At 41.5% G+C, this 17,315-nt stretch overlaps 1 protein-coding gene across 1 annotated transcript; it reads left to right on the top strand.

The window, feature by feature from the left end:
- Nucleotides 1–6,547: 6,547 nt before the first annotated feature.
- On the top strand, nt 6,548–8,361 carry LOC125062003. The gene is made up of 3 exons (XM_047667618.1): nt 6,548–7,222; nt 7,978–8,213; nt 8,345–8,361. The coding sequence occupies exons 1-3, from the start codon at nt 6,588–6,590 to the stop codon at nt 8,359–8,361; spliced, it is 888 nt and encodes a 295-aa protein (XP_047523574.1). The 5' UTR covers nt 6,548–6,587.
- The last annotated feature ends 8,954 nt before the right edge of the window (nt 8,362–17,315 follow it).

The following is a 17,315-nucleotide window of genomic DNA, read 5'->3' as shown; positions in this document are numbered from 1 at the left end:
AAGCTTCCAGCCTATGGGCTCCCTGAGAAATTATGCAACTGGATTTCCAGCTTTCTCGCTGATCGGAGCATCAAAGTCGTCATCGACGGAGCATGCTCCGACCTGAAACCTGTGAATGCTGGTGTCCCCTAAGACTGTGTCCTATCCCCGACCCTGTTTATTCTGCATATCAATGATATGTTGCAGCTAAGCAACATTCATTGCTATGCGGACGACAGCACTGGGGATACTTTATACACTGGCCGGGCAGGTATTTCTCGGGCTGTTGTCGATGAGTACCGGAACAAACTTGTGTCTGAAGTTGAAACTCTTCTACGTGGAGTCTCGGACTGGGGTAGACTAAATCTAGTCCAATTTAACCCCAAGAAGACACAAGTATGCGCGTTTTCCGCTAAAAAAACCCCCTTTGTCGCTACTCCCCTCTTTGAAGACACTCTCCTTAAAGCCTCAGCTAGCATCGGAATACTGGGCGTTGACATATCGAATAACGTTCAGTTTCGCGGTCATCTGGAAGGAAAGGCTAAATTAGCCTCCAAAAAGCTTGGTGTGCTCAGCAAGGCGAGACGGTACTTCACTCCGGGCCACTGCTTGCAACTATATAAAGCGCAAATTCGGCCCCATATGGAGTACTGCTCTCACCTCTGGGCGGGAGCTCCCCAGTACCAGCTCCTTCCACTTGACCGTATTCAACGAAGAGCGGTTCGAATCGTCGACGACCAGTCACTTTCCGAGCGGCTTGATCCCTTGGCGCTGCGTAGAGATGTGGGATCTCTCTGCATCTTCTACCGCATTTACCATGGAGAGTGTTCAGAGGAGTTGTTCGGTCTAATACCTGCAGCTGAGTTTCATCATCGGACGTCAAGGCAAAATACAAAATACCATCCGTATCACCTCGACGTCCGTCGTTCCACAACAGAGCGTTTTCTAAGGCAGTTTTTGCCGCGCACCACCACTATGTGGAACCAGCTGCCCACAGAAGTATTTCCGAACCAATTCGACTTAGGGTCCTTCAAGAAAAGAGCGTACCAATTCTTGAAAGGCCGGCAACGCACTTGCGAGCCTTCACTTGCGTCGGCGGTATCACTTAACATCAGGTGAGCCTCCTGCCCGTTTGCCTCCTATTACATAAAAAAAAAAAATAAAAAAAAAAAAAAGCAAAACATTTATGAAATATGAAAACAATAAGTACCTAAGTGCTGTTCATATTTCCCGTCAACAATAAAATTATCTACATTCGTTCAGAAGTCAAGATGCAACTGTTTCTGCTATCAATAGCTAATGATTAAAACAACCGGGTCATAGTAAATTATAGGCAACGTACTCTGGGAATGACGTCACTCGTTTAGTGCACCGTATCTTTCCCTTTTTTTTTTTTTTTTACTTATGTGTACTCCCTTTTTTTCCTCATCGCCACATGTAATGTCCTGCTTCTTGGAGTGTTTTACGGCTCACCAACACCACAACACTTGTACAAACGTCCTACACACAACCGCTCCGTTCGGGTGTCGGATTACGACAGTCTGACAAGTGACGTTGGCGCATGAGACAACCAAGTAACACTTTATTTAGTCAATACACTAAAAGTAGAAGCACGACTTGGGTAGGACATATTTAAATTGTCAAGGTTATCGTGGTTCTTACATATTGCACATGTCCACGAATTACTCTCGCTAGTACCCTCCGGACTGGCCAGTGCATTGCTAACACATCTAATGTGATACTGTCGTTGGCAAACAGTGCATTTTAATGATTGGTTTAGACCAACTATTATATCGTTACACTCATAACAATTCATATTTCAATACCCTTTTTATGTAGATATCCCAATTTATGTAGGTAGATAATATCAACAATATTGTACCCAAGATCCAAAAGTGGGTAGACTCGGGTCCAAGAATGTTATTATTTATTCGTTACCGAAAGCTATCGCGAATGTTATCAATATATTATTTTAGTTCTACTCTAAACGAAAGAGCGTTCGACTTAAGACTCTCGTCCCATCCCCTGTATCAACACTTACAAAACATACCTTACAAATTGTAGTGTATGAGTGAAGCGCGTGTGTGCGTGCGCACACATTGAGATACCTAAATGTACCATTGTAGTGTGCTGTGCGTCAGTCACCAATAAACCTTGATTCGCATTACACGTCGTTTATCATTTTTTCGCCGTGTGCGTCGCAACGTTCAGACGTGTCGCCGCTCAAGTATATAGCTGAGGACAATGGCCTCTGACATTGTGAAGTGTGCGAATTGTAATATCGTGATCAATGAAGTATTAGCGTTCTTGCGAAATGTGTTGGATTTCATGGATGAGGATAGTATCCATCAATTGTGTGCTTCTTCGTTTTCTGATGATGAAATAGTAAACGCGAAATCCTTGCTCTTAAGTTCCATACCAAATGCAAGAAAGATACCATTACGTCGAAAGGAAAGAAAGAAAAATTTTTCTCGTGAATTGGATTATATTATCTGTGTCATGAAAAATACTAACGCGGAACTATTCCCAATATTTGTGGCTAAGGACTTACACAAACTACCCCCAGTCACATTCGATCATGTTGATGCAACTCGACTTTTGAAGGATATATTGAGTTTAAAAATGAAGATTACTTCTTTGGAGGAGAAGGTTGTAACAACTGAGAAGTTCGAGTTACTTAAGCGAGAAGTGGAAATAATGAGGGACGGACCCTTAAGAAATACGCCTTTTTCGTACAGGAATATAAATGTTAAAAGAGGTGGATTTTTACCAAATAGCGCTAATGACGGACCATCTAATATGTCAACGTTTCATTTCGACAACCACTCAGATAGGGTGAGTCATTCGTCACCGCCACCAGCTGATTTGGATGAAGATTTTGTCTCTTTTACGCAAGTGCAAAATCAGGCGTTAGATACATTGTCGCGCGTCGAGGCGTCAGTTTGTACTTCGGGTTCTAATCCGACGCGAGATGGCGGATACGAAGGCGGCACTGAGGGAGTGAGCGAGACATCGAGGCGAGTGGAGGACGCGGCGTGTACCGACCTTACTCCTGCACCGAATAGTATTGACCTAAATATAAACAGCTCGTTGCATGCGCCTGCGACGGATGTGCCTTCTGTGGCAATTAATTTGCGAGGTGCAGCGATGACTTCAAGTGGTATGTCTACTGAAATTCCAAACATGCTTTCTAAACATGAGAAGGATGGTCATAGTGGTACGGAATGGCAAATTGTGCGCGGTAATCGGGCTAATAAGCGTTATAAACTATTAGGTCAAAAAGGGTGTGCTTCGACTGTTAATAATGATAAGTTTAAGGCCGCGGACGTTAAGGTACCGTTGTTTATATCGAACGTGAGTACAGAAACGATTGAAGAGGATATTATTAGTTATATTAAGGCAAAAACTAATGAAACTGTTTCTTTAAAAAGAATAAATATAAAAACTACGAAACTGTATAATGCATATAAGGTATTTGTTGCGAAACACAAATTAGATTTGTTTTTGAATGGCGAATTTTGGCCTAGCGGCGTAACGTTCAGACGTTTCGTCCAGTTTTTATATAAAACGAAACCTGGACCGGTTAAAGTTAATTAAATGTGTAATTATGAATAGGAATAACAAGATATATTGTAAATTTTGTACTTTTAATTGTAAATCTATCAAAAGATCGATTGATTGTGTTCGATTAATATGTAATGATTTGGATCTGGTAGCTTTACAGGAGACTTGGCTTCTTCCCCATGACATACCTATACTAGGGACTATTTCTAATAATTTCGATTATACAGGTAAGTCTGCAGTGGATACAACTGCCGGCTTATTGACTGGGAGACCTTATGGGGGAGTGGCAATTCTCTGGAGACTGGGTGTTTTTGGTACAGTTTCTGTTATTAATTGTAATAGTCCTAGGTTAGCAGCAATTCGTGCTACCATAGATAACCGATCTATTCTAGTTTTTTCTATGTATATGCCTACTGACTCAATTTATAATTTAACTGAGTTTACGGAGGTTCTTAGTGAAATAAGTGCTATCGAATTAAGTCATGATGTGGAAAGTGTATATATACTGGGTGATTTTAATGCACATCCTCAGGAATTATTCTATAGGGAACTGCTTAGCTTTTGCTCTGATCAGTCGTGGTTGTGTGCAGATGTTGAAAAACTGGGTATCTCTTTGAGTAATTACACTTTCTTTAGTGAGGCTCATGGAACGAGACGATGGTTAGACCACTGCGTTGTATCCGTGTCGGCTTGGCATACCGTTATTAATGTAGAAATTAAAGAAGATGTGTATATGTCTGATCATTTGCCCATATTCTTAGAATGTGATTTGGCGGTTGTCAGATGTAAGAAACTGATCTCTGACCTGCCACGTAGTGCAGTTACCTGGGGTGAAAGAGATAATGCTCAAATAAATAGCTACCGTGATCTTTGCAATAATTATTTAAAAGAAGTCGATTTCCCTCAGGAGCTAGCCAGCTGCTGTCACAGATCATGTTCATTGCCAGGGCACAAGCTTATTTTAGATAAATTATATCATACAATAGTTAATATTTTATCTGAGGCTGCTGTATCAACTCAAGTGGTAAAGCCTAGGAAATGTAGACAAAATAAGTTATGTGGTTGGAATAAACATGTTCGAGAGGCTCACTTGGAGGCTCGGCTTAGATTCAAGTCCTGGTTATTTAATAATAGACCTACTTCAGGGGCGGTTTATGAACAAATGTGCCTTTCTAGAAAAGTTTTCAAGAGTCGCCTGAAGTGGGCTCAAAATAACCAGGAGCAGATCAAAATGCATTTAATAGCTGAGCAGAGAGCCAACAAAAACTTTGCTCAATTTTGGAGGTCCACAGGTAAATTGAATCTTAGGCCTAGTATCCCAGCGAGTGTAGGGGGTGAAAGTGACCCAGAGAAGATTGCGAATGAATTTATGAAACATTTTAAGGTACGGTCTCCTCTAGGCCCCTCAGTTGGGGCACCTTTCACTAGGCCCGACGGGTGTAGTGAATCGCCAGGGTTTTTTGTATCTGCCAAACAAATTAAAGATATTTTAAATACCATGGGCAGAGGTAAATCTCCTGGGCACGACGGGCTCAGTATTGAGCATTTATGGTATGCAGGTGGTCACTTACCTAGAGTACTCTCTATGTTGTATTCGTTATGTATCAGTCACTCGTATCTACCTGCGGCTTTAATGGATACCATAGTGGTTCCTGTTATTAAAAATAGATCTGGTGACATCTCTGATAAGGGAAACTAGCGTCCTATATCTCTTGCCACTATAATGGCTAAGGTGCTGGACAGTGTGCTTGACTCGAGTTTGAATAGTTATATGAATCTCCATGACGCTCAGTTTGGCTTTCGACCAGGACTCTCTACTGAAGCTGCTATTCTGAGTCTGAAGCACACTGTCCAGTATTATACGAAGCGCAATACACCGGTATATGCTTGCTTCTTGGATTTGACTCGGGCCTTTGATCTTGTATCGTATGATGTGCTTTGGAGGAAGATGGAGGACAGGGGTGTGCCAACTCAACTGTTAAATATATTTAAATATTGGTATGCCAACCAGAAAAACACTGTGAAGTGGTCTAATGCTTTTTCTACATCGTATAGGTCGGAGAGTGGTGTAAGACAGGGTGGTCTGTCATCTCCTAAACTATTTAATATGTACATTAACGACCTGATTGTAGAACTTAGCAGCATGTGTGTAGGTTGTAGGGTTAATGGAGTAAGCATCAACAACCTTAGCTATGCTGATGATATGGTGCTGCTGGCTCCGACAGCAGGGGCGATTACAGAAATGCTGCGTGTGTGTGAGGTATACGCTTGTAAGCACGGCCTCATTTACAATGTAAATAAATGTAAATACATGGTCTTTGGGGGAGATGGTATATGCTCGGGGATGTTTCATAATATCTCTCTAAATAGTCTCGGCATCGAGAGAGTGAAGGAATTTAAATATCTTGGGCATATGCTATCTGAAAATCTAAAAGATAATATCGATATAAAACGGGAACGCAGGCAGTGGCGGCCAGAGGTAACATGTTGGCTCGTAGATTTGCTCGTTGTAGTAAACAAGTGAAAATCACCCTTTTCAAGGCGTTTTGTCAAAACTTTTACACGAGTAGTCTATGGGTCGACTGTACTGTCAGATCGCTAACTGCCATGCGTTTTCAATACAATAATGCGTTTAGGATGCTCTTGGGACTGCCTCGTTTCTGCAGTGCTTCGGAGATGTTCGCCGAAGCCCGTACAAATGACTTCTGGGCTATTATTAGAATTAAAACAAGATCTCTTTTGAGCCGGGTGCGGGGCTGTCGGAATAGCATCTTGAAGACTGTGGCAGATAACCTGTCTTCGCCTATCATGAAGCATTTTGTGCGTACACTTGTCGGTTCAGATCGACGAGTGTATGCATAGAATGATTCATGGGTTTATATGTTTTTATGTTTAGCTTTTTAATAATAATATACTAACACTAGTCCGTAAGTTTATGCTAACATAATGATGGATTATTTTATCTGAATAAATAAATAAATAATAATTTATCTCAGTGGCGACGAGGATTGGTTTTCGTAAAAAGTTAATAGTTTCTAGACAAAATGCCGATCGGGAAATTGACGGAATTTAATGTAAGGATTGGAAATTGGACTTTGTATATCGAAAGAGCGGAGATGTTCTTCAAAATGAATGAGGTCAAAACAGATTTGTGGCTACCCACTTTAATCGCGGCTATGGGAGATGAGTCTTATGAATTATTAAGTAATTTGACTAGTCCAGATTTACCAAGCTCAAAAACCTACACAGAAGTCGTAAGCGTGATTAAAAACCATTTACAACCGAAACCATCATTTATATCGCAAAGGTATCATTTTCGACAGAGGCGACAAAATGCGGGTGAGTCGATATCGCAATATATCTCGGAGTTGAAGAAAATGGCCAAATATTGCGAATTTAAAACTGCTTTAGAAGATAACCTAAGAGATCAGCTGATTTGTGGGTTGCGGAGTGAATTAATCAGACAAAGGTTATTCGCGGAAGAGAATCTGGTGTATGGAAAAGCAGTAACCATAGCCTGTGCAATGGAAGCGGCAGAAAAAGATGCAGCGGCGGTGGAACAAAAGACGACGGGTGGCGTGACCGACCCGGGTGGCGGCAGCGAGACCGGCAGCGCGGCTAGTGCGCTGAACGCCGTGAACGCGCACTCCGCGCGGCGGAGCGGACCGGGCCACTGGGGGCGAGGGGGCGCACGCGCACCGGCAGCGTCGTCGGGGCCGGATCGGAAAGGACAGGGTGACTCAAGATACAATTGTTATGCGTGCGGAGCCGCGGGACACGGCAGCGATGAGTGTCGCTACCGACGCTTTATCTGCGGGAGATGTAAGCAGCGCGGGCATTTACGTCGTGTGTGCCCATTGAATAATGGGGGGCCACGAGGATCGCGAGGAGGAAAACACAGCAACATGGTAGCCCATGTACGAACCATGGACGAAGCATCGTCGGAGGGGATGGTTTTTCCTGAGTGGTCGGGAGATGATGAACCTCCATCAACCTCGGACGAGGAGGACTGGCAAGTGGAGGAGCTACATCAGCTAAGTTTTAATAGTTATAAGCCGGTAAGTGTTGTAGTGATAATTGATAATAAGTCGTTATCAATGGAAATTGATACAGGGTCCTTGACCAAGACACTTGTATAAGTAAGGAGAAATACGACAAATACTTTTGGAACAGACCTATAGAAAAAACTAATTTTGTTTTTAAATTTATTGATGGTTCTTTAATTAAACCGTTAGGTGTAAATAAATGTGTGGGGGACAAAAGTAAAAATATGGAGATGTTTATAATCAATGGCGGTACGACTTCGATTTTGGGCCGTCAATGGTTATCAGAATTGGCAATTAAAGTACCTATGTATAAACAAAATATTATAACGGCCGGTTTAGAGCAGAAAATTTCAAGTAATGGGAATAACTTGTCACAATTACTTTCCAGGCATAGCGAGTTGTTTTCAGAGGGATTGGGCCGGTTCACGGGAGGGGTAGCCAGGCTGCGGGTGCGCGAGGGGGCGGTGCCGGTGTTCTGCCGCGCGCGGCCGGTGCCCTACGCGCTGCGCGAGCGGCTCGACGACGAGCTGGAGGGCATGCTGCGCGCCGGCGTCATCGAGCCGGTGGAGAGCGCGGACTGGGCGACTCCCCTCGTTCTTGTGCGTAAGGCTGACAATGAACTCCGTATGTGTTTCGATTATAAAGTAACACTAAATCCGGTTCTGGTAGTTGATAGGTTCCCGTTGCCGCGCATTGATGATCTATTGGTGAGATTAAACGGTGCTAGGATTTTCTCAAAAATCGATTTATCGCAGGCTTACAACCAGATTGAACTCAACGACCCTGATAACTTAACAGTCATCAACACACACAAGGGTTTATATAAGTACAAAAGATTAGTATACGGGTTATCCTCCAGCCCCGGTATTTTTCAACGGATAATGACAAATCTTTTCAACGATATTCCCAACACAGGGGTATTTTTAGATGATGTAATCATCGGAACGTCTAATATACAAGAACATTTAGCAATTCTAGAAAGAGTGTTACAACGCTTATTAAATAATGGAATGAGGCTTAAGAAAAGTAAATGTTCATTTATGATGAGTGAGGTAAAATATTTAGGATACTTAATATCGGCAGATGGAATAAGAGTCGATCCCGAGAAAATTACGGGAATAATAAATATTCCCCGTCCCAATAACGTAACGGATCTGAGGGCATTCTTAGGCACAATTAATTTTTATGCCAAGTTCATTAATAATTTGAGCGCTACACTCGCCCTACTGTACAACCTGTTAAAAACAGGCGCGGAGTGGCACTGGAATAGAGAGTGCGAAAAAGCGTTCAAAAACATTAAGAATATTTTAATTAGCGCAGACGTACTGGCCCACTATGATCCGCATAAACCATTGTTCTTAACTTGTGACGCAAGCGCTCGTGGTATAGGCGGCGTGCTCACGCAGTGGTGTGAGGGGGATAGCAGTAGTGGCGACTCAGGTAGGCGAGAACGGCCCGTAGTGTATGTATCCCGCGCACTCACCGCGGCAGAAAAACATTACTCACAAATAGAGCGAGAAGCTTTAGCTATTGTTTACTGTTTCGAAAAATTGCACCAGTATCTGTATGGGAGGTCCTTTACGCTACGCAGTACGCACCGACCATAAGCCTTTAGTGACAATTTTCGGTCCCAAACAAGGTATTCCATCGATGACCGCTAGCCGGTTGCAGCGGTGGGCGATTAAGCTGTCCGCATATACCTACACGATAGAATACATCCCATCAAAACAGAATGGAGCGGACGGGTTGTCACGTTGGCCCGCGGCGAGCGCAGTAGACAAACAAACAAGGCAGGTACCGGAGCAAACTTTTTTTGCATTTCGCACAAAACGCTGTTTTATTAGATTATAATGAAATTAAAAAACAAACGGGTCGGGACCACTTGTTAGGCAGAATAATAAGGTATATACGTACGGAGTGGCCAACTGATTGTGAAATCAAGACATTACAACCTTATTATAATCGTAAGCAAGAATTGTATGAGGAACTGGGGTGCATCTTATGGGGACATAGGGTGGTAATTCCGGAGTCTTGTAGGGAAAAGGTACTTACAGTGTTACATGAGGCTCATATGGGGATCGTAAAAACCAAAGCTTTTGCGAGAAGCTATGTGTGGTGGCCAGGGATGGACGAGGCCATAGAAGCTATGTGCCGGGGGTGCGGGGTATGCGCAGTGGAGGCGGATATGCCACCGCGACATGCGCCGTGTCCTTGGCCATGGCCGGATAAGCCTTGGTCACGTATACACATGGACTTTTTAGGACCGATAGCAGGGAAACTTTTCAGTGGATTGAGGTTAGCCAAGTGCCAAGTACAGCAGCGGGTTATACGGTTAAAGTACTTAGTGACGTCTTCGCAAGATACGGTTTGCCTAAACAAATCGTCTGTGACAATGGGCCACCATATACAAGTCAGGAATTTGCACAATTTTTAAATAGTAACGGTATCGAGCACATTTTTTCAGCGCCATACCACCCGGCATCGAATGGGGCGGCAGAGAATGCAGTTCGTACTGTTAAAAGGATAATTAAAACGGCACAAAGTCGCCAAAGGGACCAGGGGCCGAAAGGGACACGTCAGCTAGGCAAGGGGGAAGGGGTTTGGTTACGTCAAGGCGGGGGAAGAGAAAGATGGGTGCCGGGAACAGTAGAGGAAAGGATAGGTATTACGGATTATAGGATTGTAGATGCTTTAGGCAGGGTAACACATAAACACATCGATCAACTAAAGAGACGAATACGGAGTTCATTGATCGGCCCTTCTATTCCGACACAGCCAAGTGGGCACGATGAAGCGCCAACCGCGGAGCCTGGAGATCCCAGTCCAAGCAATAGGTCAAGGGGCGATTCACCGAGAACCCCCGAGACGCCAGTGACGCCGATGACGCCCGCGACAGTTTCCGTTTCTCCTAACAGCGGTGGGCAGGATGAATTCTTTGAGAGTAGGGAGCACCAGAGCCCGGGTACCTATCAGGCTTCAACACCTACCCCTGAACCGGTTCAACCTCGTTGTTTTCGACAATGTCGATTAAACAATCCACCTAATTATAAGTTTTGATTTACTAGTAGTCATTTATAATTTACCTAAGTTTAGTAATAAGTATGGTGTTGGTTTATATAATTGTTAGACAATAAGATAGGCTTACCTGTAATAGATCTAAGTAAGTAATTAGTTAATGTAAGTTTATTTTTTTAGTAACAGTTGTGTCAAATAAGGGTGGAGATTATGTAGTGTATGAGTGAAGCGCGTGTGTGCGTGCGCACACATTGAGATACCTAAATGTACCATTGTAGTGTGCTGTGCGTCAGTCACCAATAAACCTTGATTCGCATTACACGTCGTTTATTATTTATCTCACAAATAGCATTGTGCTTCAATATTTATAGCGAGGTCTTCAAGTGAACACTGCGTCCTCACTCTATTTGTCCAAATTAATAATATAATCGACATGACTGCTCCAAACGAGTCTTATTCAAACTCGAAGCTTTTAAATATTAGTAAATACTGTATACGTCGATATTTAAAAAAATATTAAATCACGCTTAAAACAGATCTTTTGTCTTATTCATAAAAAATAAATTAGTTTTATACGTCCCACTATTGCAGTTACACGTTTCGGAGGCCACGAATCTTCACACGAAACAAAAGAAGAGTGATTTAGTTTTCAAAATAAATAGTGGAAAATATTGTCAACTAGGCCATTTACCACCTTAAAGTAATGAGGTATACATAATACGATTATTTACAATAGTATACGAGAGTACAAATAATAAAATAACAGTCGTCTTACAAAAATAAATATAGTATGTCTAGTGCGTTCCTAACATTTGTTCGGCGCTCTTTCGAAAGTGACAGTGAAAGAAAATCCACGAACGTTTGCACCACAAAGAAAACAAACTTGATCCCTAATTTCGCATCGTTTTAATGCTTACAATAAATATAAAATAACAGTCAGGTATACGTCGAGGGCTGAATTAGAAATCAATGAGAAACTACTATGTAGAGATACTCGTAATGTCTGACAACTCACAAATATATTATAACGATACGAGTTATAAAGTGACGGCTCCATCAAGAAATATACAGATTACAGCCTCTATCTCCCGCTACATCTATGGAATGTTCCTAAAAGTAATCCGAGGTCAAATAAAAAATATAACAATAATATGAAAGGTTCGAAGTCACGAGATGAGATCGAGCGTTTATCGAAGCAAATGATTTCGGTTGCCTTAACTATTGTCGGAAGGCTTTGGCTTCGATCGAGGAGGTAGTGTGGTAACGCTTCAGCTCGGGGAACACCTCGAGTAGAACCAGCTCGAAGAGCTCCTGGAAATATATATTAATTTGTATCTTACTTCTAACAGTTAATTAGTAAATATTGTACTCGACTCGAGATCAGGTATTGACGTGACGATCTCGATGAAGCGAATCGTATCGGCGGTTAATTTAAGACTATCAAAGTTTGCGCAGGAATGCTTTCACGGACGAATCTCGAAGTGGGAACACACGTGTCTTTTAGTTCGCGAGATATTACAACAATATATTATACTAGCTGTTACCCGCGACTTCGTCTGCGTAGAACTACTACTTCGTGTAAATTTGTTTGGACTGAATAGGCTCTGAAACTATAATGAAACGATTCTAATGAAGCCGGCACATTGAATTATTGAGATTAACATAGGTAGACTTTTCCTGACCCTGATCCCTGACTTAACTTAGTTTAATACGTTTTTGTATACGACATTTTTTGTTTTTCCTTCTTTGGTCAAAACATGTAGGTTTTGTGGACTCGATACTCGTGAGCACGCCACATACAGTTGCCCATGGGAGAAACAGTTTTTTTCTAAATGAACACCAGCTACTTTGAGTGTCTGTCCTTGAGCTTTGTTTATCGTCATAGCGAATGCTGCTTTCAGGGGAAATTGTACTCTTTTGAATTGGAATGGCAAATCGGTAGGGATTATTGGAATACGGGGAATTAACACTTCTTCTCCCTTTGCTGTTCCTGTCATAATTATTGCTCTCACAATATTGCGTCCCAGGTGTGTAATTTGTAGACGTGTGCCATTACACATTCTTGGTGCGTCAAGATTTCGCATCAACAGGACCGGGACACCTACTTTTAGCCTCAACTTATGGGAAGGCACCCCCGATAATTCTAAGGAGTTAAGAAATTCTACAGGGAACGATGTCACTTGCTCAGTGTCCATGACATTGTTTACGGACAGATACTCAACAAAATCACCTTCCACATCTGACATGATTTGTTCGTTGATCTGCCCCACTACTTCGTTTGTCGGTGCTAAAATTGCCCTTTCGCACAGCCATTGTCTGTTCTTCATATTGGTTGCAAGATCGGGATAGACGTTGTTCTTTAAGTCATCCATGTTACAGACAACATTACAAAATTCACGATTCAATGTAATCATTCCGTCACTATTTGTTTCCATACGGTCTTCTCCGATTTTCAGAAGAGCATCCGCATATTGCACCAATTGTGTATCACTGTGCAGTTGTACTCGCATATTTGTAGTCAGACAAAAATTTTTTACATGCACCCATAATGGAGACGCTTTTAAACATGCATTTATTTCATCTGCCGGCGTGCCTCTAGTAATTACCGGCAGAGTCTGTCTAAAATCGCCAGCTAAAAGTACCACCATACCACCCATGATACTTTGGTTACTCTTAATATCTTTTATGGTCCGATCTAGTGCTTCTATCGCTCTTTTGTGGGACATGGTACATTCATCCCAAACCAACAGCTTACATTGCTGTAACATTCGTCCACGGTCACTATTTTTAGTAATGTTACAAACTGGCATTTCCTCATAAGCTAAGTTCAATGGCAGTTTAAGTACTGAATGTGCCGTTCGGCCACCATTAAGTAACGTAGCTGCTATTCCAGAAGAAGCTACAGCAACAGCAACTCCTTTATCTTTACGAATTTGGGCTAAAAGTAAATTTAAAAGAAATGTTTTACCCGTGCCTCCTGGCGCATCCAAAAAGAATAAACCACCTTCGCCACTTTCGATTTTTTGCACAACATTCTCAAAAACTAATCTTTGTTCTGGATTTAGACGCGGAACAGACTCAGTTATTTGTTGTTGTAAAGAAGCAGCATCGTAACTCAATTCTCTTATTATATCACTGCAAACTTCCCCAGTTCTTTGCGGCCTGCTCAACCCAAAATCTGACAAATCTTTCCCAGTTATAGTTATGACTTGGTCTTCTATCTTTGTTAGGGCTTCATTAAAAATGAAATCATTGTATGTAACGTTTGGATTATGATGTTGTACTCTGTGTAAAATATCGTCGGCCATTTGAATTTTGTACCTTTCCCACAGTTGTTGAGGGTTTGAAAGCCCACATGTCGCTATTAGTATAGCAAAAAGCATTCTCACCTTGGCCGCTGATCTACATTGTGCAGTCTCTTCCAGTGTTATATTCCAATGATTGTCATCCTCCAATAATCCTCTTGCCTCACATGCCTCTCGAAATGTTGAAAATTCTTGATTGTTGTATTTTTTGAGATCATTGAAAGAGGTTGGCCCACGCACATGGTGTAGAAGCATCCTTAAACAAAAACATTCCATGTTAGTAACATGGACTGTGTAAACCCGTCCTAAGGCATCTCCAGATTTGACACCAGGCCAGTTCTGAACCGAAGTTCCTTGAATTCGGCGTTTCCAAGTTTTTCTGGTTGCGTCCCATGTGTAATATCTCGGTACCTCAGCATACATAAGAGTTCTTGCAAACTCATCTCTTATGCAAAGTTCAAAAAAAGCTGTAAGGGTGGTTTTTGGTCGAGTAGATAGTCGCTCGTGGAAATTATCTTCTGTAAAATAAACTCGTTCACCGTTCTCTAAGTGTACACTTAGATGTGTAACGGTGGGGTGCCTTTCGTGCAACGGGAACCCTAATAACCGCCACACGGCTTCGTTGCTGCTAACATAACGACCAGATTGATATGTATGTACTTCATTTACGCGATTTGCAAGCTCTGTGCTCCTAAAATTGAAAATAGCTTGGTCACTGCCTTTGTTAATATATTTGCAGATATATTTGATAGCGCGCACTGAACTGCAAGCCTCAACATTTATATGGGCGTTAAATATTTTTAATAGAATAGCGGAATAAGGGACCACCCAACTATTATCAATAGTGACGTAACTCCCATTTCGTAGTTTCACAGATGCCGTTCGACCTCCGTCTGCTGGTGCTCTTCTACGATAGAGTGGGTATCCGTTTTCACTGTGGACAGTGTCTTTGTGTAATTTGCGAGGAAATTTCTTTGTGCATTTTCCATCTTTCATGCAAGGGCACTGAGGATTTTCAGGTCCACATGGACCATGAATCATGTTTTTAACTATAATATCATGAAGTGTCTTGTCAGTGCTTGGATCGGGTATTTCTGCGCTGATAATATTATCAATTTGATCGGGTCTCAACTTGTCTTTTAACCACAATAATATGTGGACATGTGGTAGGCCACGCTTCTGCCACTCTATGGAATACATAAAGCAGATCACTTCTCCAAATATTCTGCCTTTGGAAATAACAGACATAAGTTTTTTAACTTTCAACCTAAAAACTCTTGCGACTACATCATGCCTATCAATCGCGCTTTGACCCGGCATTAATTCATTTACTATTTCCGGCCATGCTGGGTTGCAAGTAAACGTAACGAATAAGTCAGGGCGACCATATGTACGTACATAAGCAAACGCATCCTGAGTATATTCGTGTAAGTACCTCGGACTATTTACAAATGAAGACGGTAAAATTATCATTCTACCAATATCATTTGGATTTAGATTAGCGTCATTCGCTACTGCGTCTTGAAGGTGGATATAATTTTCTGCTCTTAATTTAGTTTGATTTAATGTTATGTATCGTAATCGTTCACTTTCTACCTTAACGTACATATCAACATAAAACTGATTGGCCAGTTGCCTGCATCGTGATATAATATTAAAATCATTTTCTCTAATCATGATATGAAAGGCATAAAAGTCCATACATGATACCTTTTTGTTAGGCAAGGGCAGGCCAGTTACAGGATCGACTTGTGGAATTTGAAAGTGATACCCTTCTTGCCCTTTGCTAAATATTAGCGGATATTGTAACGCATCGTAAAATTTATGTGTATCCGGCACCCTAGTTAGTGTGTTATCACGGGCATGTAAAACTATATCACGGGAAGCAAACTGTTCACCACAAACCATGGCTGCGACTTCATTTATTAAAGGTGCATTATATCGTCTTTCGTGTTCCCCACTTGGTGTACGATCTGGGTGAATCACCAACTTATAATCATCTCCCGGCATTCTTTCTAAGGCTGTTGTGAAAGTGTTTATTAGGCGGTTATGTTCATGCAACATTCTCTGAATCTTTAAGACAATATCCTTTTCTACTAATTGAATGTTTTGACACCTGCGGTCAACCTCGTCGTTTTCATTTCCCATAAAATAAATCTGTAAAAATTTTGATTGCTCATTATTTGTAGGAAGCAAAGAACCAATCCTATGATAGATTTGACCTTGGATTGTAAAAGTAGATGAAAACCCAGGCATAACCACCTCATTTTCTACACCAAATGACGTCATTTGAAAGCATGAATTATATTTCCTTATTTTGATTAAAAAACGCCGCGATTCGTTGTTATCACCTAAAAGTAAAGACTTCAATGGTTCCTCTGGTTCTCCAAGTATTGGAATTGAAACCTTGCCACCAGAACAACACATACCCGGAGTTTCTTCTTTCCACTTGAGTGCTTCACAATGTATACATTTTTTATCCATTCCACCTATGAGAAGTAATCGATGGTTATTATACTCAATCGATGGGTCATAATCAAAAGCACCATTGTGGAATGCTCCCCATGTATACATTGTAAACGCATTTCTCCTTTCTGACTGCCGTTCAGCATTTAACACACGTCGTCTTTGGGATTCTTCTGGCATCTCTGCAGCTATCAATGATGCGTGTCGCTCAGCATCTAAAATCTGCCGGGCCTGAGTCTGTTCATAGGTCTAGGCAGCTCTTTGCGTTGCGTGTCGCTCAGCATCTATAATCTGCCGGGCCTGAGTCTGTTCATAGGTTTCGGCAGCTCTTTGCGTTGCGTGTCGCTCAGCATCTAAAATCTGCCGGGCCTGAGTCTGCTCCTCAGATTCTTGGGATCTAGCTACTTGCGTAGTTCGAGCTCTTTTAGAGCTACGCGCTAAATTAGATTTACGCTTGCGAGGCATATTACTTAACCAGTTACCTACCTAAAGTAATAAAAACAGGTAAGTACTTATGCAAAAAAAAATTCTTTAGCTGACAAAAAAATTTAGTTAAAGGTACTGAGTACGAAACTATACTTAAGGTAGGTACTTATACACATGAAATAAAACAAAAACAAAACGAATTGCTAAACTAAAACTAAATGTTAAAAAAATATACTATCCACATGGAATAAAAACAAAATGAATCGATAAAATTATATGCGAAACTACTGGAACTATTTTATTCACAAAACAACATTACTTACCTATTACTACTCAATAAAAACTATGCTGACCTTCTTAGGTACCGTAACTACTTACTAAATGTGAAAAAACTTAAAAAAACCTGCCTACTAATCTACTACAATTTTATACCTATCCTAAAAAATGAATTAAAGTATTTATTTTACCTATTAACTATAATTCTACCTACTACTAACTTATGCTAAACTAATAA

The sequence above is a fragment of the Pieris napi genome, chromosome W (genome assembly GCF_905475465.1).
Source record: "Pieris napi chromosome W, ilPieNapi1.2, whole genome shotgun sequence".
Taxonomy (NCBI): domain Eukaryota; kingdom Metazoa; phylum Arthropoda; class Insecta; order Lepidoptera; family Pieridae; genus Pieris; species Pieris napi.
The sequence above is the reverse complement of the archived record's forward strand: the minus strand, read 5'-3'. Positions and strand labels throughout refer to the sequence as shown.